Source organism: Myotis daubentonii, chromosome 10, assembly GCF_963259705.1.
Source record: "Myotis daubentonii chromosome 10, mMyoDau2.1, whole genome shotgun sequence".
Taxonomy (NCBI): domain Eukaryota; kingdom Metazoa; phylum Chordata; class Mammalia; order Chiroptera; family Vespertilionidae; genus Myotis; species Myotis daubentonii.
The window spans coordinates 24,317,062-24,340,935 of record NC_081849.1 but is presented as its reverse complement, the minus strand read 5'-3'; the positions used below and the strand labels follow the sequence as shown (position 1 = coordinate 24,340,935).

The window sequence follows — 23,874 nt, the reverse complement described above, 5'->3', positions numbered from 1 at the left end:
CACTGACCACCAGGGGCCAGCTCCTGCATTAAGCGTCTGCCCCCTGGTGGTCAGTCTGCATCATAGCGACCCATAGTTCTGGTCATTCTGCCATAACGGTCACTTAGGCTTTTATTAGATCATTGTTCCCACATGGCTAAGTTGCTCTCTTTTATGGAAGGTACTTATATTTTGTTGAAAATGTTTATGCTCTGCTCCCATGCTTCCTTGGATGAAATTATAAGAAAGTTTTATGTAATAGCCTTTACTTTTAATTTCTTATGTTATAAAGTCTGTGGTTATATTTTCCCCTCCTTCAGAAAGAGCAGATAAACAGTGTAAATCTGGGCCTATCTGGATCCTAGTATTGGCAAGAAGTTATAATGCTGAGATTTCTCTGTTTCATAGGTCTGACAGTGTCTATACCAGGGATGGAAAAAGCTTTACATCAGTATACATTAGAGCCTTCAGAAAAGCCCTTTGACATGAAATCTATTCCTCTTGCTATGGCTCCTGCCTTTGAACAAAAAGCAGGTAATGGGACGACTTCACTCTGTTAGTGTTTCTATGTTTAAGTAGTGTTATTAGCATATTTTCTCTAATACATCCTTAGTTTGCTTAATTGTCACTCTGCATTTCTAAATCTTTTTAGAAGTATGGTGGATGATGTTTTTAATTAGCTTTTAAATTATTTTCCTGGTTTTCACATAAAAGCTCAAATATGAAGTGTGACCAGATTGAAAGTTTTTCTTTTTCCGTGCTTAGTATTGCAGAATCTGAAGTTAGCTGTCACTGTGTGTCTCAGAGCTGCAATTGTGCTGTCACCTCCTGTTTTTATTTTCTGAAGTTGGTAATTTCTTAATTTTACTATTGGAGGTTTGTTTTGAAAGAATGTATGGGACAAGATCATAAAAAAATGTTCCCACGGGATAGCTAACTATAAAATTAAAAAAGAAGGAAGGAAGGGAGGGTGGGAAGGAGGGTGGGAGGGAGGGAGGGAGGAAGGAAAGAACGAAGGAAGGAAGGAAGGAAGGAAGGAAGGAAGGAAGGAAGGAAGGAAGGAAGGAAGGAAGGAAAAATGTTTAATGGTCAGACTGAGAAAGAATGATCTTAACTTTGAACCTTTTCAGTTTTTCTGTTGATACTATACAAGTAATTTTTCCTATTTGAACCATGAGAAGACTTGTTTTATAAATAGTTCCTTCTTTTGAGAATATTTTTTTGTACATTCTTGCCCATTTAAAGCAAATACTATATTTTAGGGCTTACTTTATTATATAACAAAATACGTTCACTAGGTAAATTTTAATTTGAACATCTCACTAGAAAAAGGTGACAGGAGCCTACTGGTGTTTTTAGCAGTGGCTTCTTTTATGTGTGTTAGAAGCTTCTGCCCTGATGTCTTTCTGTCTGCATTTTCAGCTTGATAATGGGAGGAAAGCTCACTTGATTGCTCATATCTGTCTTTTTAGAAATCACACTTGTGGCTACTAAGTCAGAGAAGTTGGCTCCTTCCAGGCAAGACATTTTCCAAGGTATGGTAAATTGATGGGTAGAAGTAATAGTCTGCACCCTAGGCATTATAAATATAATGAAGTGCACTACTTTCATTCAGTTTGATGAATTCCCAGTGCAGGAAATCTTTGTGTGGCTGAATATTCGTTGTTATAGGTTATAGTTGTTGTTATAGGTTATAGTTGCTGGGGCTACCTAAAGTCCATGGAAAATTACAATTGCCGAAGCTAATGTGCTAACTGGGAATGTTGTTCTTCATATCCTAGGTAACAGGGGACTCAAATTCTAAGAAATTAGGAATGTAAGGTTTTTTTGCTTCTAGTAATTGAGTATATAAACTCTTAAAATATTAATTTATTAAAGCTTAGGGATATATCAGAGTTTAATTATTAGCTAGGTGATGGAAACTTAAAACATGAGCATCTAGAATAATGCCCTCCTACATTATTCTCATTTTGGGTCATCTTCTCATTTTGTTTTCTTCCTTATTTTTTTTTCTTGATAGAACAATTGGCTGCTATTCCTGAGTTTATGAATCTGGGACCCTTGTTCAGGTCTTCTGAGCCTGTTCAGCTTACAGAAGCAGAGACCGAATACTTTGTTCGTTGTGTCAAGCACATGTTTACCAATCACATTGTGTTCCAGGTGAGATAAGTTCCCTACCCAGCCCCTATGGGAGCTTACTAGGCTTGGAGACCAGTATTAACTCCCCTGTAATTTGTGATTCTAGTAGTTCTTTTTATAGAGAAGGAAATGAACTTAGCAGCATTTCTGGTTTTCCTTCCCATGGCTACAGAGATGCCTTTGTATGATGGGTTAAAAACTAAAAGAACTTAAAAATAAAATATCTGGAAAAGTTTCACAACATAAAGTATAAGCTGCTAAAAAATAATCACCATTTAACATAAGGATAAAAGCTTAGCTTCTAAGAATCAATTGAAATCCATTAAACATCTGCCATCTTGTTTGATAGAACTAAGTTGCAGGAAAGAGAAAAAAAAAAGAGTGAATAATATAAACCCCAAAGCTTCAAGGATAAGGCTGTCCCTATTACCTAAAGAAAAACCTTAGGAGGAGACCTACAGCACTGTTTGGGGAGGGAAGGCATAGTGAATTCCAGAACTGAGTTATGGGTTATGGGTGGGAAGGGACAACTTGCTTGCAAACCGTTCTTATCCTTCATAATGTTTTTCTGTTTGCTGACTTTTCAGTTTGATTGTACCAACACTCTCAATGACCAGCTACTGGAGAAAGTGACAGTGCAGGTGGAACCGTCAGATTCCTATGAAGTGCTGTGTTGTATCCCAGTTCCCAGCCTCACTTATAATCAACCAGGAATATGTTACACTCTTGTCCGTTTGCCTGATGATGACTCTTCAGCAGGTACTAACCCGCAGAGGGGAAGAGACACTTACATGATTAAGAATGCATTACCACTTGAGCTCCTAAATGTCTGGACACATGTTTGGGGTTCAAGAATATGGTTCTTTTCTAGAATTAAATGTAATGATAGTGATGATGTATTTATAGTTATATAATTAGTGCTGCAGAAATATTATTTATAACTAAATCTCTAAGTAGAATTTGCTGGGCATTTAATCTTAAAAAAGAAACTGAATGTGTAGAGGGGCAGCCCCAGAAGGACGTCAGGCTTTCTGGTAGAACAGTGTAACCACTGATGAGGGTTCATCTGTCTGATGTCTCCTGTAAGGAGCATGGCCCACTTCTCCCTGGTGTTTCTTTCCAGGACATCGTAAGGGCTTTTTATTAGTAGATCCATGGCATTTTAAAATATATTGTCTTTGAGGGTCTGCCGGCGGTCGCCAACCTTTCGGACCACCGATTGGCGACCGCTGCTATACCACAGTGCTGGCATCTGAGAGTATGTCTCAGCCCAGTAAATGTCTTAATCAACATTTGTGTATCCACATGGGAGAAAGGCTTTGTAATTCTTTCCTTGATTCATGTGGAGTCTGGGTAGGAGTGGGGACGGTAGCTTCTAGTGCCCATAATAGTATTTACAGGTTCAGGGACTTGAGGTCTTCTGACCTACCTCTTGTGAATGTCTAGTGTGTGTTGTACTTGATATATTTTCCCCACCTGAGTGCTACTTCTCTCTCCATATTCACTAAGGAGTATTCACAATGGTTACCTGGTTTTCACAGAAATAAGCACACACATTGCATTTATGTTTTGAAAAACTTTTATTAGTAGTACTGGAAAAAACATTTATTACTTCTAGTACAGGAAAATACAATGTTTACTACTAGTACAGGAAAAACAATTTTTACTACTAGTACAGGAAAAACAATTTTTACTACAGATACAGGGGAAAAAATTTACTACTAGTACAGGAATAAAACAGATAATAGTTAACAAATATTGAGGAAGGTACAGAGTTACAAGAAATCGTAAAAGTACTAGTGAATTGTTATCTCTGGTCATCATTCAGTTACATTAGGGGCTTAACCTGCCTCCTTTTAGCCCCTTTCCAAGCTCCCTTTTTAGATGTTGTTTCTGGGAACCCCTGCCCAATCATATCTCTGTTGGATGATAGACCAGGCTACTCACTCTAGCACGAGGTAGATTCAAATTGGCACTGTTGCGGGGTCTGAATCCCAGGTTGTTCCCTCTGACCCCTGGGTGCAGCCACCCTGGATCCATAACCCGCTGGGTTAGGAAGGCACTTTCCTATCTGGCCTCGAGGATTTCTCCTTCAAGCTTGAGGCCGTCCAACTTTAACCTTTCATTACCTCCCTTATCCCTTAACGAGGTTTCTCTTGTTCCATTCCCTTTTAGCTTCACTTTCTTTCCTGGTCTATTCCCCTCTAGTTAGACTTTTCTAAAGTATGTCCACCAGCCAGAAACGTAGCTGACTGTATCTTATGTAAAGGTAGTTTTATTTACTCTTATTCCAAACCAGTATCTGGGCTCAGTCTTAAAGTAGCCCCGTGGCTTCCGCCACCATCCTGGGATAATCTGCACTTTTATCAGTTTTCTCAAGTGGCCTTCTCTACTTGTTTTATAATTCTTCCTCCTGTGGTGCTTCTCACCAAGTTTCTGCTTTTTTAAGAAAAGCCATTACTTCGCCACTTAATTTTAAAGGGAAGCAAAATGCTTGAACCCACTGAATAATCAAGCTTTTCCCAAGTGAGAACACTAGCTCTTCCCTTTCCAGGTTCACTTGGATAACTGATAACTTAGGTGCCTCACAGACCCCAGTGAATGTATTAACAGAAGACAGTAAATACAGTTTTACAATATCAAAATACATAAGACAACAGTATTGAAATTACAGCAATCACATATAGTTCAGGAGGAAATAACAACAACACCACCAACAACAACAATAGAAACTTTTATACTAAGAGAGTAGGTACAGGGGAGGTTTTCTGACCCCTCTGTAGTGAGGGGTTAATTTCTTTTTAAAAAAGTATATCTTACAAATTAGCCCAGAGGTTTCAACCTTTGGTCTGCTGGCTTCAGGCTCTTTTGCTTAATGCTTTTTCCATAATTTATTAATAAAAATTTGGCATTTGGAGAAATTTTTTTTCCTATTAAATTCAAAGGGTTTGCTGATTTGGTGCTAAAAGTCAGTTATAAACATTTGTCATCCCATCTTGGAGAAAAGTCTCAGCACTTGGACTTTTCAAACTGCTTTATATTTGACCCATCATCTACCTGCTTAAACGCAAATTCCTTTCTATTCCTTTGTTTTTGTCAGAAATTCTAAAATTTTTAATCTATGGCCAATCCAAAGTCTTTGCTGTACAATGAATAGAAGTAAAATACCAGGACATAGATGGTAATAAAAGTCTTTTACCCATTCCTTCTTTTTCCCATTGCAAATATTCCAAATTTTACCAATCACCTGAATATCTACACATCACCTCTACTTTGTCTCATCTCAGAAAATATATTTTCCTTATAATCACAAGGGGAAAACATAAATTATATAGATCATTATTTCCTTCAACTTGAAAATTATATAGCACAGTAGAAAGGAATATAGGTTTTAGAGCTACACAAATTGGGATTTGAATTCTGACTCTGATCCATATAGACTGTGTAACCATGGACAAGCTATTTGATTTCTATAAGCCTTTCAGGATTGTTGAAAGGATGAAATATCATTAAATAAGGTCATTACCATAGTGCCAGGCATGTAGTAAATACTCAATAAACAGAAGCTATTTTTGTTTCAATTCTGGAACTGTCTACTTTCTTCCTTTATCCTCTTTAAAAAGTAAGTCTTCCACAGTTGAAGAGACACACACCCTCTAACCTCCTCCAAAAAGTTATTCAATTATTCTTGTCTTTGCTGTATCTTTAAACTTTCCCATTCTCCCGTACTTTATAACTGTACAAAAAATCTACACCGTCTGAAAAATGTGCTTTAACCCAACATCAAGATAGCACCTTAACTCCTTCCCTCGATTCATGGGCAGTTTGTGATAAGATTAAGTCTCAATTCAATTAGTCCTACTTTTATATTCTAGCCCCTAACAATTACTGTTTTAATCAAAAATTTTAAGAAAAGCCTTTCAGGCAGCATTCTTTCTTAGCAACTTTTCTCATTTAGAAACTTTTTCTTCTGAATAGCTATTGCATCAGTAACACCAAATTTAAATAACTCATTTAAAAAGTCTTCAATAGAAAATATACATACTAACAAAAAATTTCATAGTATATCAATATGAGTTGCTTTTCTCTGTTTTTCATTAGGGATGCTGCCTCCCAATTAAAAATTCATAACTCTTTCATATATACTTCAGTTCTCGACTTTCTGCCTACACTGTTTTAAACCTCCACCTTAATTTGAGCTACCATAGGAATGTGATGGACGCTGAATTTTTTTCTGAATCTGTAGTCGCTCTTCATTATTTGTTGTTCAGGTTTAACCATATTAACTCCTGACACTCAGTATTAAATCTACAACTTCAATTAAGTAATTGATCTCAGAATATTTTTTTCCTTTGACTCATCTCCATCTTCTCACTGGGATCCATATTAATGAACCTTGATAAAATTTACATTCTTTATAGCTAAAGCACATAATTTGAATTTTTACTTAGATGATAAAACGGATAGAACGTTACTTTTATCACCACTTCCGCTGCCTTTATAACTAGAATTTGTATCAGTCTGGCCTTATATCAATATTCCTCCAATATGACAAATTATGAGACTGAACAAGATTCCCAGATTGAAAACTCATTATTCACCTTTCCATTCATCTTATAACCAATCATCCTTTCATCAAGCACAATGGAATTTCTAAAATTCCCTCTATACATTCAACCTGTCACCATCTGGCCTTATTATTGACACTGTACCTGTTACCTCCTAGCTTCAGACACTGGCAATCAGATTTCAACAGAACAGGAGGGTATTGCATCCCTCCTCTTTCTCACACAGCAGTCATATCAATACAAGATGCAAATTCTTCAGTGTAGTCAGCCAACACAGCCAGGCATTCTTACTGCCATTACAGCTCATCAAGTACTCCCTCCTCACATCAGCCCACACATTAAGTGTCCTTAGCTACCGGACCAAACCTTGGTGCTACACTCCCTACTCACTCAAGGTGAAACCAAGGGTGAACCCCTCTACCCATCCAGGTGATATCTCGGCTACATCCATTTGCTCTCTCTCTGCCTGGTCCAGGGTCCCTTAAACCCATTCTGACATGCTTGAGTCCCATATTTCCACCTGCTCCCTGCTCATGCTTCGCTTCTCTGCCCAGCTCGCCTCTCTGCCCCTTCCACCCAGGGATTCTCACCCGAGGGTGCATGACCCCCCAAGGAGGCCTATCAGAAACATCTTTGGGGTGAGTCTTTGTGTTTTCTTTGGAATTTTTTTGGTTTTGTTGTTTCAAGCAGTGTACTGCTCCCCCTTCAGATGGTGTGATAGGCCTCCCTTGGGGGTCATGCCAACCCCCCCTCAGGTGAAACTCACCCCCCCCCCAAACCGGGGAAGAATCACTGCTGTGGAAGCCCAACCTGACTCCTGGGCTGCACTCACCCGTGGGCCTCTAGCCTTCTACTGGTTGCCCTTGACACATTTTCCTGAAAGATCCCAGCATTTACACCATTCTCTCACTGTCTCAACACTGTCCTCCTGCAACTACGCGACTCCCTTCCAACTCCAATCTGCAAAACACCATTATTTATCTGTAGCCACCACCACAATTCCAAAACGCACACACACACACGCGCACACGCACATGCACACACACACACACACACTCACACACACTCACACACACTCACCCATGCATAAACTACTCCACCCTCCCTTCCTTTATGACTCTGGTGTCTTGTGGAAGTACCTTTGTCCCAGGACCTGGACGTTCTCAGCTCTTGCTGTTCTCCCTTTTCTAGATGTAATCCCTCCTCTCACACCCCTGGCATGATCCTTCCACAGAGCCCCTGTGGTCCTCTCAAGTGCTGGTGTGTTTTCCGCCAACCAGACTTTTGCCTTCGCCTATCCTGCTAGGGCTCCTCTCCAGTGGGCTCTCTGGGTGGATTCCCTGGTCTTGCCCTCCTGCTGCTTAGTTGTCCTCCTCATGCCCACCACTTGACACGGAATCAGCCCACAATCTCCATTAAAGGAGTTGGGTATTCCCGTGCATGGAGCTTGGCTCCCTTCACCCAACCCCATCCCAATCCATGTCCTCCTCTCCAACCCTGGCACACCAGAAAGGCCTCCAGACTCGACCCCTTGATCCCACCTCTCCCTGCCTCCATGCTCCACCCTCTGCTTGACCCTCAATGTCCCATCCTACTTCCCCTATGACTTGCTAGTCAGATGAAGGATTGATTGGTCCTTCCATGATCTTTGCTGGCCTCTTCACTTACACTCCTCCTTCCCCCATTGCCTGCTCTCTCATCCCCAAGAGGGGTTTCCTGACTATATCTGCTGTCCCCTGTTCCTTGCCTTTGGGGGTCCACCATTATGAGATGGTGGTGGCTTACCTGGCCTTCTCTGTAACCTCACCTCCTATCGCCTAGCCCTGCGCTGACAGGGGTGTCCCCAGGCTTTTCCATGGGCCACTTCTCCACACCTCGTCGTCCTCTGACCTCATCCCACCAGGCCGGCATTGCTCTTTGGCCTTACCCACTCTGTGATCTTCACCCTGCGTGGGCTCCTGCCCGCCCTTGAGCCACCCATGGGAGGGAAGTACCTGCCTTCTCCTGGTTGCCACCCAGGTTTCGTTCTTTACCATTCTTTGGGTGCAGTTCATTCGTCCCCTGTCCTTTCTCACTCTTTTGTGCCCTTGGAATTTGGCCCCTCTCCTACACTCTCCCACACGCCCAATGTGCTCACCTGAAGTCCTACCTGTTGGGCCTGGGTTCATCATCTTTCTTGCTTTGCTTCTCTACTGCATACGTAGCAAGAAAAGTGTCCTTCCTGAGCCAGGTGACATTTCTGCAGCCACAGACTGTGCATCTTCTGGCTGATGCCCATGGTGCTCTGTGTGCTCCTTACCTCATTCCTCACCTTCTGCACACCCCACTGCCGTCTCCTTGGCCCTCATATACTCTCCTGCATCTGCCCGCTTGCCTACGCCCTCTCCTCACAGCCTGTGAACCTGGACTCTGATTTCCTCCAGGGACACGCAAACCTCGGTACTGGTTACCTTTCCTGATTCCATTGGGACCCCTTTGTTGCACAGTCTTGGGGCACAGTCCTTGGGGAGCCTCTTCCTCTGATTCCCCTCCCTCTTCCTTATCAGTCTGGGTCAGTGGTTCCCACCGTTCACAGTGGGGCAATTTGGATTTAACGGGGGCGATTTCAAACGAATTGATAAGAGTGAATTTCTTGCATTTCTGAAGCTTCTAGGAGCTTCATGTACTAGTACAGTAGAGAAAGATCTTTTGTGACATATTCATCACGTAAGTTCTCTGTTATACGTTTCGTTTTTATTTTTTTTTTGTTTTTTTCTCCTTTAAAGTATTCCAAATACTAGTACATCTGTGTCCTTCTCCCCCCAATTGACCTTCCCCCAGCCTCCCCTACCCCCCGGCATCTGTTATATGTTTAAAAGTTTATTTGCTATTTTTTGATATCACTTCAATTGTTATTTTGGGGCAATTTCTGGGTTATTTCTTCCTCAGTATGTCAACTGTCTGTTGTTCTTTTCTTTTTCTCTTTCATGGATGCCATCTTGTTTGGAAGGTTGTTTAGACCAAGTTAGTGGCCTTTTAGGTGTCCTCCAGAGGAATCGGAGTTCACTTTTTGAATAATGGGAATTATATGCCACGGGCCGGGGGAAGCATCAGGATTTTAGAGATGCTTAGGTGGGGCATGGGCAAAAAAAGGTTGGGAGCCACTGCTCTGGGTCTTTGGCCTTCAGCCCTCCCTCTTGCCCCTGTGCCTGCTCAGCCATGCCTGACACCTTGGCGCTCGGTCTCGCTCTGCATAGAGCCCTGGGTCTTGCTGTCCGCCCCTGTCTTCTCCTTCCTCTGCCAGCCATCGTCTCTCTGCCAGAACATCTCCAGTCCCAGGTGGGCCATGCTTCTGCTCTACAGCTCTTCAGGTGCTCTCTGATCACATCAGTCCACCCGAAATTTCCCCGTTGGTCGCTCCTGTCTCCCTCAGCCCTCCTCCTCAAGAGGCCTCAGTGCCAGGACCAAACCTTGGTGCTCTGCTCCCTACTCACTCCAGGTGAAGCCCAGGGTGCCACCCTCTATCCTTCCAGGTGATTTCTTGGCTACATCCCTGTGCTTGAGGTCTGCCTGGTCCAGGGTCCCTTAGCCCCATTCTGACATGCTTGAGTCTCATACCTCCACCTCCTCACATGCTCATGCTTCTCCTCCCTGTCCAGCTCTCCTCTCTACCCCTTCCACCAAGTGATTCTCACCCGAGGGTGCATGACCCCCCAAGGAGGCCTATCAGCAACATCTTTGGGGTGTGTTTTTGTGTTTTCTTTTGAATTTTTTTTGGTTTTGTTGTTTCAAGCAGTGTCCTGCTCCCCCTTCAGATGGTGTGATAGGCCTCCCTTGCGGGTCATGCCCACCCTCCCCCTCGGGTGAAACTCACCCCCCAACCCCCAGGAAGAATCACTGCTGTGGAAGCCCAACCTGACTCCTGGGCTGCACTCACCCTTGGGCCTCTAGCTTTCTAGCATTTTCCTGAAAGATCCCAGCATTCGCACCATTCTCTCACTGTTCCGACACTGTCCTCTTGCAACTGCCCGACTCCCTTCCAACTCTAATCTGCAAAACACCATTATTTATCTGTAGCCACCACCACAATTCCAAAACACACACACACACACACACACTCACCCACGCTTAAGCTCCTCCTTCCTCCTTATCTTTACAACCTTGGTGCCTTGTGGAAGTACCTTTGTCCCAGGACCTGGACGTTCTCAGCTCTTGCTGTTCTCCCTTTTCTAGATGTTATCCCTCCTCTCACACCCCTGGCATGATCCTTCCACAGAGCCCCTGTGGTCCTCTCAAGTGCTGGTGTGTTTTCCGCCAACCAGACTTTTGCCTTCGCCTATCCTGCTAGGGCTCCTCTCCAGTGGGCTCTCTGGGTGGATTCCCTGGTCTTGCCCTCCTGCTGCTTAGTTGTCCTCATCATGCCCACCACTTGACACGGAATCAGCCCACAATCTCCATTAAAGGAGTTAGGTATTCCCGTGCATGGAGCTTGGCTCCCTTCACCCAACCCCATCCCAATCCATGTCCTCCTCTCCAACCCTGGCACACCAGAAAGGCCTCCAGACTCGACCCCTTGATCCCACCTCTCCCTGCCTCCATGCTCCACCCTCTGCTTGACCCTCAATGTCCCATCCTACTTCCCCTATGACTTGCTAGTCAGATGAAGGATTGATTGGTCCTTCCATGACCTTTGCTGGCCTCTTCACTTACACTCCTCCTTCCCCCATTGCCTGCTCTCTCATCCCCAAGAGGGGTTTCCTGACTATATCTGCTGTCCCCTGTTCCTTGCCTTTGGGGGTCCACCATTATGAGATGGTGGTGGCTTACCTGGCCTTCTCTGTAACCTCACCTCCTCTCGCCTAGCCCTGCGCTGACAGGGGTGTCCCCAGGCTTTTCCATGGGCCACTTCTCCACACCTCGTCGTCCTCTGACCTCATCCCACCAGGCCGGCATTGCTCTTTGGCCTTACCCACTCTGTGATCTTCACCCTGCGTGGGCTCCTGCCCGCCCTTGAGCCACCCATGGGAGGGAAGTACCTGCCTTCTCCTGGTTGCCACCCAGGTTTCGTTCTTTACCATTCTTTGGGTGCAGTTCATTCGTCCCCTGTCCTTTCTCACTCTTTTGTGCCCTTGGAATTTGGCCCCTCTCCTACACTCTCCCACACGCCCAATGTGCTCACCTGAAGTCCTACCTCTTGGGCCTGGGTTCATCATCTTTCTTGCTTTGCTTCTCTACTGCATACGTAGCAAGAAAAGTGTCCTTCCTGAGCCAGGTGACATTTCTGCAGCCACAGACTGTGCATCTCCTGGCTGATGCCCATGGTGCTCTGTGTGCTCCTTACCTCATTCCTCACCTTCTGCACACCCCACTGCCGTCTCCTTGGCCCTCATATACTCTCCTGCATCTGCCCGCTTGCCTACGCCCTCTCCTCACAGCCTGGGAACCTGGACTCTGATTTCCTCCAGGGACACGCAAACCTCGGTACTGGTTACCTTTCCTGATTCCATTGGGACCCCTTTGTTGCACAGTCTTGGGGCACAGTCCTTGGGGAGCCTCTTCCTCTGATTCCCCTACCTCTTCCTTATCAGTCTGGGTCAGTGGTTCCCACCGTTCACAGTGGGGCAATTTGGATTTAACGGGGGCGATTTCAAACGAATTGATAAGAGTGAATTTCTTGCATTTCTGAAGCTTCTAGGAGCTTCATGTACTAGTACAGTAGAGAATGATCTTTTGTGACATATTCATCACGTAAGTTCTCTGTTATACGTTTCGTTTTTATTTTTTTTTTGTTTTTTTCTCCTTTAAAGTATTCCAAATACTAGTACATCTGTGTCCTTCTCCCCCCAATTGACCTTCCCCCAGCCTCCCCTACCCCCCGGCATCTGTTATATGTTTAAAAGTTTATTTGCTATTTTTTGATATCACTTCAATTGTTATTTTGGGGCAATTTCTGGGTTATTTCTTCCTCAGTATGTCAACTGTCTGTTGTTCTTTTCTTTTTCTCTTTCATGGATGCCATCTTGTTTGGAAGGTTGTTTAGACCAAGTTAGTGGCCTTTTAGGTGTCCTCCAGAGGAATCGGAGTTCACTTTTTGAATAATGGGAATTATATGCCACGGGCCGGGGGAAGCATCAGGATTTTAGAGATGCTTAGGTGGGGCATGGGCAAAAAAAGGTTGGGAGCCACTGCTCTGGGTCTTTGGCCTTCAGCCCTCCCTCTTGCCCCTGTGCCTGCTCAGCCATGCCTGACACCTTGGCGCTCGGTCTCACTCTGCACAGAGCCCTGGGTCTTGCTGTCCGCCCCTCTCTTCTCCTTTCTCTGCCAGCCATCGTCTCTCTGCCAGAACATCTCCAGTCCCAGGTGGGCCATGCTTCTGCTCTACAGCCCTTCAGGTGCTCTCTGATCACATCAGTCCACCCGAAATTTCCCCGTTGGTCGCTCCTGTCTCCCTCAGCCCTCCTCCTCAAGAGGCCTCAGTGCCAGGACCAAACCTTGGTGCTCTGCTCCCTACTCACTCCAGGTGAAGCCCAGGGGGCCACCCTCTATCCTTCCAGGTGATTTCTCGGCTACATCCCTGGGCTTGAGGTCTGCCTGGTCCAGGGTCCCTTAGCCCCATTCTGACATGCTTGAGTCTCATACCTCCACCTCCTCACCTGCTCATGCTTCTCCTCACTGCCCAGCTCTCCTCTCTGCCCCTTCCACCAGTGATTCTCACCCGAGGGTGCATGACCCCCCAAGGAGGCCTATCAGCAACATCTTTGGGGTGTGTTTTTGTGTTTTCTTTTGAATTTTTTTTGGTTTTGTTGTTTCAAGCAGTGTACTGCTCCCCCTTCAGATGGTGTGATAGGCCTCCCTTGGGGGTCATGCCCACCCCCCCCTCGGGTGAAACTCACCCCCCCACCCCCGGGAAGAATCACTGCTGTGGAAGCCCAACCTGACCCCTGGGCTGCACTCACCCTTGCGCCTCTAGCTATCTACTGGTTGCCCTTGACACATTTTCCTGAAAGATCCCAGCATTCGCACCATTCTCTCACTGTCCCGACACTGTCCTCTTGCAACTGCCCGACTCCCTTCCAACTCTAATCTGCAAAACACCATTATTTATCTGTAGCCACCACCACAATTCCAAAACACACACACACACACACAAACACACACACACACACTCACCCACGCTTAAGCTCCTCCTTCCTCCTTATCTTTACAACCTTGGTGCCTTGTGGAAGTACCTTTGTCCCAGGACCTGGACGTTCTCAGCTCTTGCTGTTCTCCCTTTTCTAGATGTTATCCCTCCTCTCACACCCCTGGCATGATCCTTCCACAGAGCCCCTGTGGTCCTCTCAAGTGCTGGTGTGTTTTCCGCCAACCAGACTTTTGCCTTCGCCTATCCTGCTAGGGCTACTCTCCAGTGGGCTCTCTGGATGGATTCCCTGGTCTTGCCCTCCTGCTGCTTAGTTGTCCTCATCATGCCCACCACTTGACACGGAATCAGCCCACAATCTCCATTAAAGGAGTTGGGTATTCCCGTGCATGGAGCTTGGCTCCCTTCACCCAACCCCATCCCAATCCATGTCCTCCTCTCCAACCCTGGCACACCAGAAAGGCCTCCAGACTCGACCCCTTGATCCCACCTCTCCCTGCCTCCATGCTCCACCCTCTGCTTGACCCTCAATGTCCCATCCTACTTCCCCTATGACTTGCTAGTCAGATGAAGGATTGATTGGTCCTTCCATGACCTTTGCTGGCCTCTTCACTTACACTCCTCCTTCCCCCATTGCCTGCTCTCTCATCCCCAAGAGGGGTTTCCTGACTATATCTGCTGTCCCCTGTTCCTTGCCTTTGGGGGTCCACCATTATGAGATGGTGGTGGCTTACCTGGCCTTCTCTGTAACCTCACCTCCTCTCGCCTAGCCCTGCGCTGACAGGGGTGTCCCCAGGCTTTTCCATGGGCCACTTCTCCACACCTCGTCGTCCTCTGACCTCATCCCACCAGGCCGGCATTGCTCTTTGGCCTTACCCACTCTGTGATCTTCACCCTGCGTGGGCTCCTGCCCGCCCTTGAGCCACCCATGGGAGGGAAGTACCTGCCTTCTCCTGGTTGCCACCCAGGTTTCGTTCTTTACCATTCTTTGGGTGCAGTTCATTCGTCCCCTGTCCTTTCTCACTCTTTTGTGCCCTTGGAATTTGGCCCCTCTCCTACACTCTCCCACACGCCCAATGTGCTCACCTGAAGTCCTACCTCTTGGGCCTGGGTTCATCATCTTTCTTGCTTTGCTTCTCTACTGCATACGTAGCAAGAAAAGTGTCCTTCCTGAGCCAGGTGACATTTCTGCAGCCACAGACTGTGCATCTCCTGGCTGATGCCCATGGTGCTCTGTGTGCTCCTTACCTCATTCCTCACCTTCTGCACACCCCACTGCCGTCTCCTTGGCCCTCATATACTCTCCTGCATCTGCCCGCTTGCCTACGCCCTCTCCTCACACACAGCCTGGGAACCTGGACTCTGATTTCCTCCAGGGACACGCAAACCTCGGTACTGGTTACCTTTCCTGATTCCATTGGGACCCCTTTGTTGCACAGTCTTGGGGCACAGTCCTTGGGGAGCCTCTTCCTCTGATTCCCCTACCTCTTCCTTATCAGTCTGGGTCAGTGGTTCCCACCGTTCACAGTGTGGCAATTTGGATTTAACGGGGGCGATTTCAAACGAATTGATAAGAGTGAATTTCTTGCATTTCTGAAGCTTCTAGGAGCTTCATGTACTAGTACAGTAGAGAATGATCTTTTGTGACATATTCATCACGTAAGTTCTCTGTTATACGTTTCGTTTTTATTTTTTTTTTTGTTTTTTTCTCCTTTAAAGTATTCCAAATACTAGTACATCTGTGTCCTTCTCCCCCCAATTGACCTTCCCCCAGCCTCCCCTACCCCCCGGCATCTGTTATATGTTTAAAAGTTTATTTGCTATTTTTTGATATCACTTCAATTGTTATTTTGGGGCAATTTCTGGGTTATTTCTTCCTCAGTATGTCAACTGTCTGTTGTTCTTTTCTTTTTCTCTTTCATGGATGCCATCTTGTTTGGAAGGTTGTTTAGACCAAGTTAGTGGCCTTTTAGGTGTCCTCCAGAGGAATTGGAGTTCACTTTTTGAATAATGGGAATTATATGCCACGGGCCGGGGGAAGCATCAGGATTTTAGAGATGCTTAGGTGGGGCATGGGCAAAAAAAGGTTGGGAGCCACTGCTCTGGGTCTTTGGCCTTCAGCCCTCCCTCTTGCCCCTGTGCCTGCTCAGCCATGCCTGACACCTTGGCGCTCGGTCTCACTCTGCACAGAGCCCTGGGTCTTGCTGTCCGCCCCTCTCTTCTCCTTTCTCTGCCAGCCATCGTCTCTCTGCCAGAACATCTCCAGTCCCAGGTGGGCCATGCTTCTGCTCTACAGCCCTTCAGGTGCTCTCTGATCACATCAGTCCACCCGAAATTTCCCCGTTGGTCGCTCCTGTCTCCCTCAGCCCTCCTCCTCAAGAGGCCTCAGTGCCAGGACCAAACCTTGGTGCTCTGCTCCCTACTCACTCCAGGTGAAGCCCAGGGGGCCACCCTCTATCCTTCCAGGTGATTTCTCGGCTACATCCCTGGGCTTGAGGTCTGCCTGGTCCAGGGTCCCTTAGCCCCATTCTGACATGCTTGAGTCTCATACCTCCACCTCCTCACCTGCTCATGCTTCTCCTCACTGCCCAGCTCTCCTCTCTGCCCCTTCCACCAGTGATTCTCACCCGAGGGTGCATGACCCCCCAAGGAGGCCTATCAGCAACATCTTTGGGGTGTGTTTTTGTGTTTTCTTTTGAATTTTTTTTGGTTTTGTTGTTTCAAGCAGTGTACTGCTCCCCCTTCAGATGGTGTGATAGGCCTCCCTTGGGGGTCATGCCCACCCCCCCCCTCGGGTGAAACTCACCCACCCACCCCCGGGAAGAATCACTGCTGTGGAAGCCCAACCTGACCCCTGGGCTGCACTCACCCTTGCGCCTCTAGCTATCTACTGGTTGCCCTTGACACATTTTCCTGAAAGATCCCAGCATTCGCACCATTCTCTCACTGTCCCGACACTGTCCTCTTGCAACTGCCCGACTCCCTTCCAACTCTAATCTGCAAAACACCATTATTTATCTGTAGCCACCACCACAATTCCAAAACACACACACACACACACAAACACACACACACACACTCACCCACGCTTAAGCTCCTCCTTCCTCCTTATCTTTACAACCTTGGTGCCTTGTGGAAGTACCTTTGTCCCAGGACCTGGACGTTCTCAGCTCTTGCTGTTCTCCCTTTTCTAGATGTTATCCCTCCTCTCACACCCCTGGCATGATCCTTCCACAGAGCCCCTGTGGTCCTCTCAAGTGCTGGTGTGTTTTCCGCCAACCAGACTTTTGCCTTCGCCTATCCTGCTAGGGCTACTCTCCAGTGGGCTCTCTGGATGGATTCCCTGGTCTTGCCCTCCTGCTGCTTAGTTGTCCTCATCATGCCCACCACTTGACACGGAATCAGCCCACAATCTCCATTAAAGGAGTTGGGTATTCCCGTGCATGGAGCTTGGCTCCCTTCACCCAACCCCATCCCAATCCATGTCCTCCTCTCCAACCCTGGCACACCAGAAAGGCCTCCAGACTCGACCCCTTGATCCCACCTCTCCCTGCCTCCATGCTCCACCCTCTGCTTGACCCTCAATGTCCCATCCTACTTCCCCTATGACTTGCTAGTCAGATGAAGGATTGATTGGTCCTTCCATGACCTTTGCTGGCCTCTTCACTTACACTCCTCCTTCCCCCATTGCCTGCTCTCTCATCCCCAAGAGGGGTTTCCTGACTATATCTGCTGTCCCCTGTTCCTTGCCTTTGGGGGTCCACCATTATGAGATGGTGGTGGCTTACCTGGCCTTCTCTGTAACCTCACCTCCTCTCGCCTAGCCCTGCGCTGACAGGGGTGTCCCCAGGCTTTTCCATGGGCCACTTCTCCACACCTCGTCGTCCTCTGACCTCATCCCACCAGGCCGGCATTGCTCTTTGGCCTTACCCACTCTGTGATCTTCACCCTGCGTGGGCTCCTGCCCGCCCTTGAGCCACCCATGGGAGGGAAGTACCTGCCTTCTCCTGGTTGCCACCCAGGTTTCGTTCTTTACCATTCTTTGGGTGCAGTTCATTCGTCCCCTGTCCTTTCTCACTCTTTTGTGCCCTTGGAATTTGGCCCCTCTCCTACACTCTCCCACACGCCCAATGTGCTCACCTGAAGTCCTACCTCTTGGGCCTGGGTTCATCATCTTTCTTGCTTTGCTTCTCTACTGCATACGTAGCAAGAAAAGTGTCCTTCCTGAGCCAGGTGACATTTCTGCAGCCACAGACTGTGCATCTCCTGGCTGATGCCCATGGTGCTCTGTGTGCTCCTTACCTCATTCCTCACCTTCTGCACACCCCACTGCCGTCTCCTTGGCCCTCATATACTCTCCTGCATCTGCCCGCTTGCCTACGCCCTCTCCTCACAGCCTGGGAACCTGGACTCTGATTTCCTCCAGGGACACGCAAACCTCGGTACTGGTTACCTTTCCTGATTCCATTGGGACCCCTTTGTTGCACAGTCTTGGGGCACAGTCCTTGGGGAGCCTCTTCCTCTGATTCCCCTACCTCTTCCTTATCAGTCTGGGTCAGTGGTTCCCACCGTTCACAGTGGGGCAATTTGGATTTAACGGGGGCGATTTCAAACGAATTGATAAGAGTGAATTTCTTGCATTTCTGAAGCTTCTAGGAGCTTCATGTACTAGTACAGTAGAGAATGATCTTTTGTGACATATTCATCACGTAAGTTCTCTGTTATACGTTTCGTTTTTATTTATTTTTTTGTTTTTTTCTCCTTTAAAGTATTCCAAATACTAGTACATCTGTGTCCTTCTCCCCCCAATTGACCTTCCCCCAGCCTCCCCTACCCCCCGGCATCTGTTATATGTTTAAAAGTTTATTTGCTATTTTTTGATATCACTTCAATTGTTATTTTGGGGCAATTTCTGGGTTATTTCTTCCTCAGTATGTCAACTGTCTGTTGTTCTTTTCTTTTTCTCTTTCATGGATGCCATCTTGTTTGGAAGGTTGTTTAGACCAAGTTAGTGGCCTTTTAGGTGTCCTCCAGAGGAATCGGAGTTCACTTTTTGAATAATGGGAATTATATGCCACGGGCCGGGGGAAGCATCAGGATTTTAGAGATGCTTAGGTGGGGCATGGGCAAAAAAAGGTTGGGAGCCACTGCTCTGGGTCTTTGGCCTTCAGCCCTCCCTCTTGCCCCTGTGCCTGCTCAGCCATGCCTGACACCTTGGCGCTCGGTCTCACTCTGCACAGAGCCCTGGGTCTTGCTGTCCGCCCCTCTCTTCTCCTTTCTCTGCCAGCCATCGTCTCTCTGCCAGAACATCTCCAGTCCCAGGTGGGCCATGCTTCTGCTCTACAGCCCTTCAGGTGCTCTCTGATCACATCAGTCCACCCGAAATTTCCCCGTTGGTCGCTCCTGTCTCCCTCAGCCCTCCTCCTCAAGAGGCCTCAGTGCCAGGACCAAACCTTGGTGCTCTGCTCCCTACTCACTCCAGGTGAAGCCCAGGGGGCCACCCTCTATCCTTCCAGGTGATTTCTTGGCTACATCCCTGGGCTTGAGGTCTGCCTGGTCCAGGGTCCCTTAGCCCCATTCTGACATGCTTGAGTCTCATACCTCCACCTCCTCACCTGCTCATGCTTCTCCTCACTGCCCAGCTCTCCTCTCTGCCCCTTCCACCAGTGATTCTCACCCGAGGGTGCATGACCCCCCAAGGAGGCCTATCAGCAACATCTTTGGGGTGTGTTTTTGTGTTTTCTTTTGAATTTTTTTTGGTTTTGTTGTTTCAAGCAGTGTACTGCTCCCCCTTCAGATGGTGTGATAGGCCTCCCTTGGGGGTCATGCCCACCCCCCCCCTCGGGTGAAACTCACCCACCCACCCCCGGGAAGAATCACTGCTGTGGAAGCCCAACCTGACCCCTGGGCTGCACTCACCCTTGCGCCTCTAGCTATCTACTGGTTGCCCTTGACACATTTTCCTGAAAGATCCCAGCATTCGCACCATTCTCTCACTGTCCCGACACTGTCCTCTTGCAACTGCCCGACTCCCTTCCAACTCTAATCTGCAAAACACCATTATTTATCTGTAGCCACCACCACAATTCCAAAACACACACACACACACACAAACACACACACACACAAACACACACACACACTCACCCACGCTTAAGCTCCTCCTTCCTCCTTATCTTTACAACCTTGGTGCCTTGTGGAAGTACCTTTGTCCCAGGACCTGGACGTTCTCAGCTCTTGCTGTTCTCCCTTTTCTAGATGTTATCCCTCCTCTCACACCCCTGGCATGATCCTTCCACAGAGCCCCTGTGGTCCTCTCAAGTGCTGGTGTGTTTTCCGCCAACCAGACTTTTGCCTTCGCCTATCCTGCTAGGGCTCCTCTCCAGTGGGCTCTCTGGGTGGATTCCCTGGTCTTGCCCTCCTGCTGCTTAGTTGTCCTCATCATGCCCACCACTTGACACGGAATCAGCCCACAATCTCCATTAAAGGAGTTGGGTATTCCCGTGCATGGAGCTTGGCTCCCTTCACCCAACCCCATCCCAATCCATGTCCTCCTCTCCAACCCTGGCACACCAGAAAGGCCTCCAGACTCGACCCCTTGATCCCACCTCTCCCTGCCTCCATGCTCCACCCTCTGCTTGACCCTCAATGTCCCATCCTACTTCCCCTATGACTTGCTAGTCAGATGAAGGATTGATTGGTCCTTCCATGACCTTTGCTGGCCTCTTCACTTACACTCCTCCTTCCCCCATTGCCTGCTCTCTCATCCCCAAGAGGGGTTTCCTGACTATATCTGCTGTCCCCTGTTCCTTGCCTTTGGGGGTCCACCATTATGAGATGGTGGTGGCTTACCTGGCCTTCTCTGTAACCTCACCTCCTCTCGCCTAGCCCTGCGCTGACAGGGGTGTCCCCAGGCTTTTCCATGGGCCACTTCTCCACACCTCGTCGTCCTCTGACCTCATCCCACCAGGCCGGCATTGCTCTTTGGCCTTACCCACTCTGTGATCTTCACCCTGCGTGGGCTCCTGCCCGCCCTTGAGCCACCCATGGGAGGGAAGTACCTGCCTTCTCCTGGTTGCCACCCAGGTTTCGTTCTTTACCATTCTTTGGGTGCAGTTCATTCGTCCCCTGTCCTTTCTCACTCTTTTGTGCCCTTGGAATTTGGCCCCTCTCCTACACTCTCCCACACGCCCAATGTGCTCACCTGAAGTCCTACCTCTTGGGCCTGGGTTCATCATCTTTCTTGCTTTGCTTCTCTACTGCATACGTAGCAAGAAAAGTGTCCTTCCTGAGCCAGGTGACATTTCTGCAGCCACAGACTGTGCATCTCCTGGCTGATGCCCATGGTGCTCTGTGTGCTCCTTACCTCATTCCTCACCTTCTGCACACCCCACTGCCGTCTCCTTGGCCCTCATATACTCTCCTGCATCTGCCCGCTTGCCTACGCCCTCTCCTCACAGCCTGGGAACCTGGACTCTGATTTCCTCCAGGGACACGCAAACCTCGGTACTGGTTACCTTTCCTGATTCCATTGGGACCCCTTTGTTGCACAGTCTTGGGGCACAGTCCTTGGGGAGCCTCTTCCTCTGATTCCCCTACCTCTTCCTTATCAGTCTGGGTCAGTGGTTCCCACCGTTCACAGTGGGGCAATTTGGATTTAACGGGGGCGATTTCAAACGAATTGATAAGAGTGAATTTCTTGCATTTCTGAAGCTTCTAGGAGCTTCATGTACTAGTACAGTAGAGAATGATCTTTTGTGACATATTCATCACGTAAGTTCTCTGTTATACGTTTCGTTTTTATTTTTTTTTTTGTTTTTTTCTCCTTTAAAGTATTCCAAATACTAGTACATCTGTGTCCTTCTCCCCCCAATTGACCTTCCCCCAGCCTCCCCTACCCCCCGGCATCTGTTATATGTTTAAAAGTTTATTTGCTATTTTTTGATATCACTTCAATTGTTATTTTGGGGCAATTTCTGGGTTATTTCTTCCTCAGTATGTCAACTGTCTGTTGTTCTTTTCTTTTTCTCTTTCATGGATGCCATCTTGTTTGGAAGGTTGTTTAGACCAAGTTAGTGGCCTTTTAGGTGTCCTCCACAGGAATCGGAGTTCACTTTTTGAATAATGGGAATTATATGCCACGGGCCGGGGGAAGCATCAGGATTTTAGAGATGCTTAGGTGGGGCATGGGCAAAAAAAGGTTGGGAGCCACTGCTCTGGGTCTTTGGCCTTCAGCCCTCCCTCTTGCCCCTGTGCCTGCTCAGCCATGCCTGACACCTTGGCGCTCGGTCTCACTCTGCACAGAGCCCTGGGTCTTGCTGTCCGCCCCTCTCTTCTCCTTTCTCTGCCAGCCATCGTCTCTCTGCCAGAACATCTCCAGTCCCAGGTGGGCCATGCTTCTGCTCTACAGCCCTTCAGGTGCTCTCTGATCACATCAGTCCACCCGAAATTTCCCCGTTGGTCGCTCCTGTCTCCCTCAGCCCTCCTCCTCAAGAGGCCTCAGTGCCAGGACCAAACCTTGGTGCTCTGCTCCCTACTCACTCCAGGTGAAGCCCAGGGGGCCACCCTCTATCCTTCCAGGTGATTTCTCGGCTACATCCCTGGGCTTGAGGTCTGCCTGGTCCAGGGTCCCTTAGCCCCATTCTGACATGCTTGAGTCTCATACCTCCACCTCCTCACCTGCTCATGCTTCTCCTCACTGCCCAGCTCTCCTCTCTGCCCCTTCCACCAGTGATTCTCACCCGAGGGTGCATGACCCCCCAAGGAGGCCTATCAGCAACATCTTTGGGGTGTGTTTTTGTGTTTTCTTTTGAATTTTTTTTGGTTTTGTTGTTTCAAGCAGTGTACTGCTCCCCCTTCAGATGGTGTGATAGGCCTCCCTTGGGGGTCATGCCCACCCCCCCCCTCGGGTGAAACTCACCCACCCACCCCCGGGAAGAATCACTGCTGTGGAAGCCCAACCTGACCCCTGGGCTGCACTCACCCTTGCGCCTCTAGCTATCTACTGGTTGCCCTTGACACATTTTCCTGAAAGATCCCAGCATTCGCACCATTCTCTCACTGTCCCGACACTGTCCTCTTGCAACTGCCCGACTCCCTTCCAACTCTAATCTGCAAAACACCATTATTTATCTGTAGCCACCACCACAATTCCAAAACACACACACACACACACAAACACACACACACACAAACACACACACACACTCACCCACGCTTAAGCTCCTCCTTCCTCCTTATCTTTACAACCTTGGTGCCTTGTGGAAGTACCTTTGTCCCAGGACCTGGACGTTCTCAGCTCTTGCTGTTCTCCCTTTTCTAGATGTTATCCCTCCTCTCACACCCCTGGCATGATCCTTCCACAGAGCCCCTGTGGTCCTCTCAAGTGCTGGTGTGTTTTCCGCCAACCAGACTTTTGCCTTCGCCTATCCTGCTAGGGCTACTCTCCAGTGGGCTCTCTGGATGGATTCCCTGGTCTTGCCCTCCTGCTGCTTAGTTGTCCTCATCATGCCCACCACTTGACACGGAATCAGCCCACAATCTCCATTAAAGGAGTTGGGTATTCCCGTGCATGGAGCTTGGCTCCCTTCACCCAACCCCATCCCAATCCATGTCCTCCTCTCCAACCCTGGCACACCAGAAAGGCCTCCAGACTCGACCCCTTGATCCCACCTCTCCCTGCCTCCATGCTCCACCCTCTGCTTGACCCTCAATGTCCCATCCTACTTCCCCTATGACTTGCTAGTCAGATGAAGGATTGATTGGTCCTTCCATGACCTTTGCTGGCCTCTTCACTTACACTCCTCCTTCCCCCATTGCCTGCTCTCTCATCCCCAAGAGGGGTTTCCTGACTATATCTGCTGTCCCCTGTTCCTTGCCTTTGGGGGTCCACCATTATGAGATGGTGGTGGCTTACCTGGCCTTCTCTGTAACCTCACCTCCTCTCGCCTAGCCCTGCGCTGACAGGGGTGTCCCCAGGCTTTTCCATGGGCCACTTCTCCACACCTCGTCGTCCTCTGACCTCATCCCACCAGGCCGGCATTGCTCTTTGGCCTTACCCACTCTGTG

The 23,874-nt window shown here is 48.1% G+C and overlaps 1 protein-coding gene across 2 annotated transcripts in view; it reads left to right on the top strand.

Annotated features, from left to right (window-relative positions):
• The window catches only part of COPG2 (COPI coat complex subunit gamma 2), a 380,960-nt gene that overhangs the window by 86,034 nt on the left and 271,052 nt on the right, over nucleotides 1-23,874 (top strand). For both annotated transcript variants that reach the window (XM_059711801.1, XM_059711802.1), the window contains exons 17-20: nucleotides 388-513; nucleotides 1,452-1,514; nucleotides 2,000-2,139; nucleotides 2,706-2,877. In XM_059711801.1, the coding sequence (XP_059567784.1) occupies nucleotides 388-513; nucleotides 1,452-1,514; nucleotides 2,000-2,139; nucleotides 2,706-2,877 (501 nt within the window). The remainder of the gene's footprint in view (nucleotides 1-387; nucleotides 514-1,451; nucleotides 1,515-1,999; nucleotides 2,140-2,705; nucleotides 2,878-23,874) is intronic.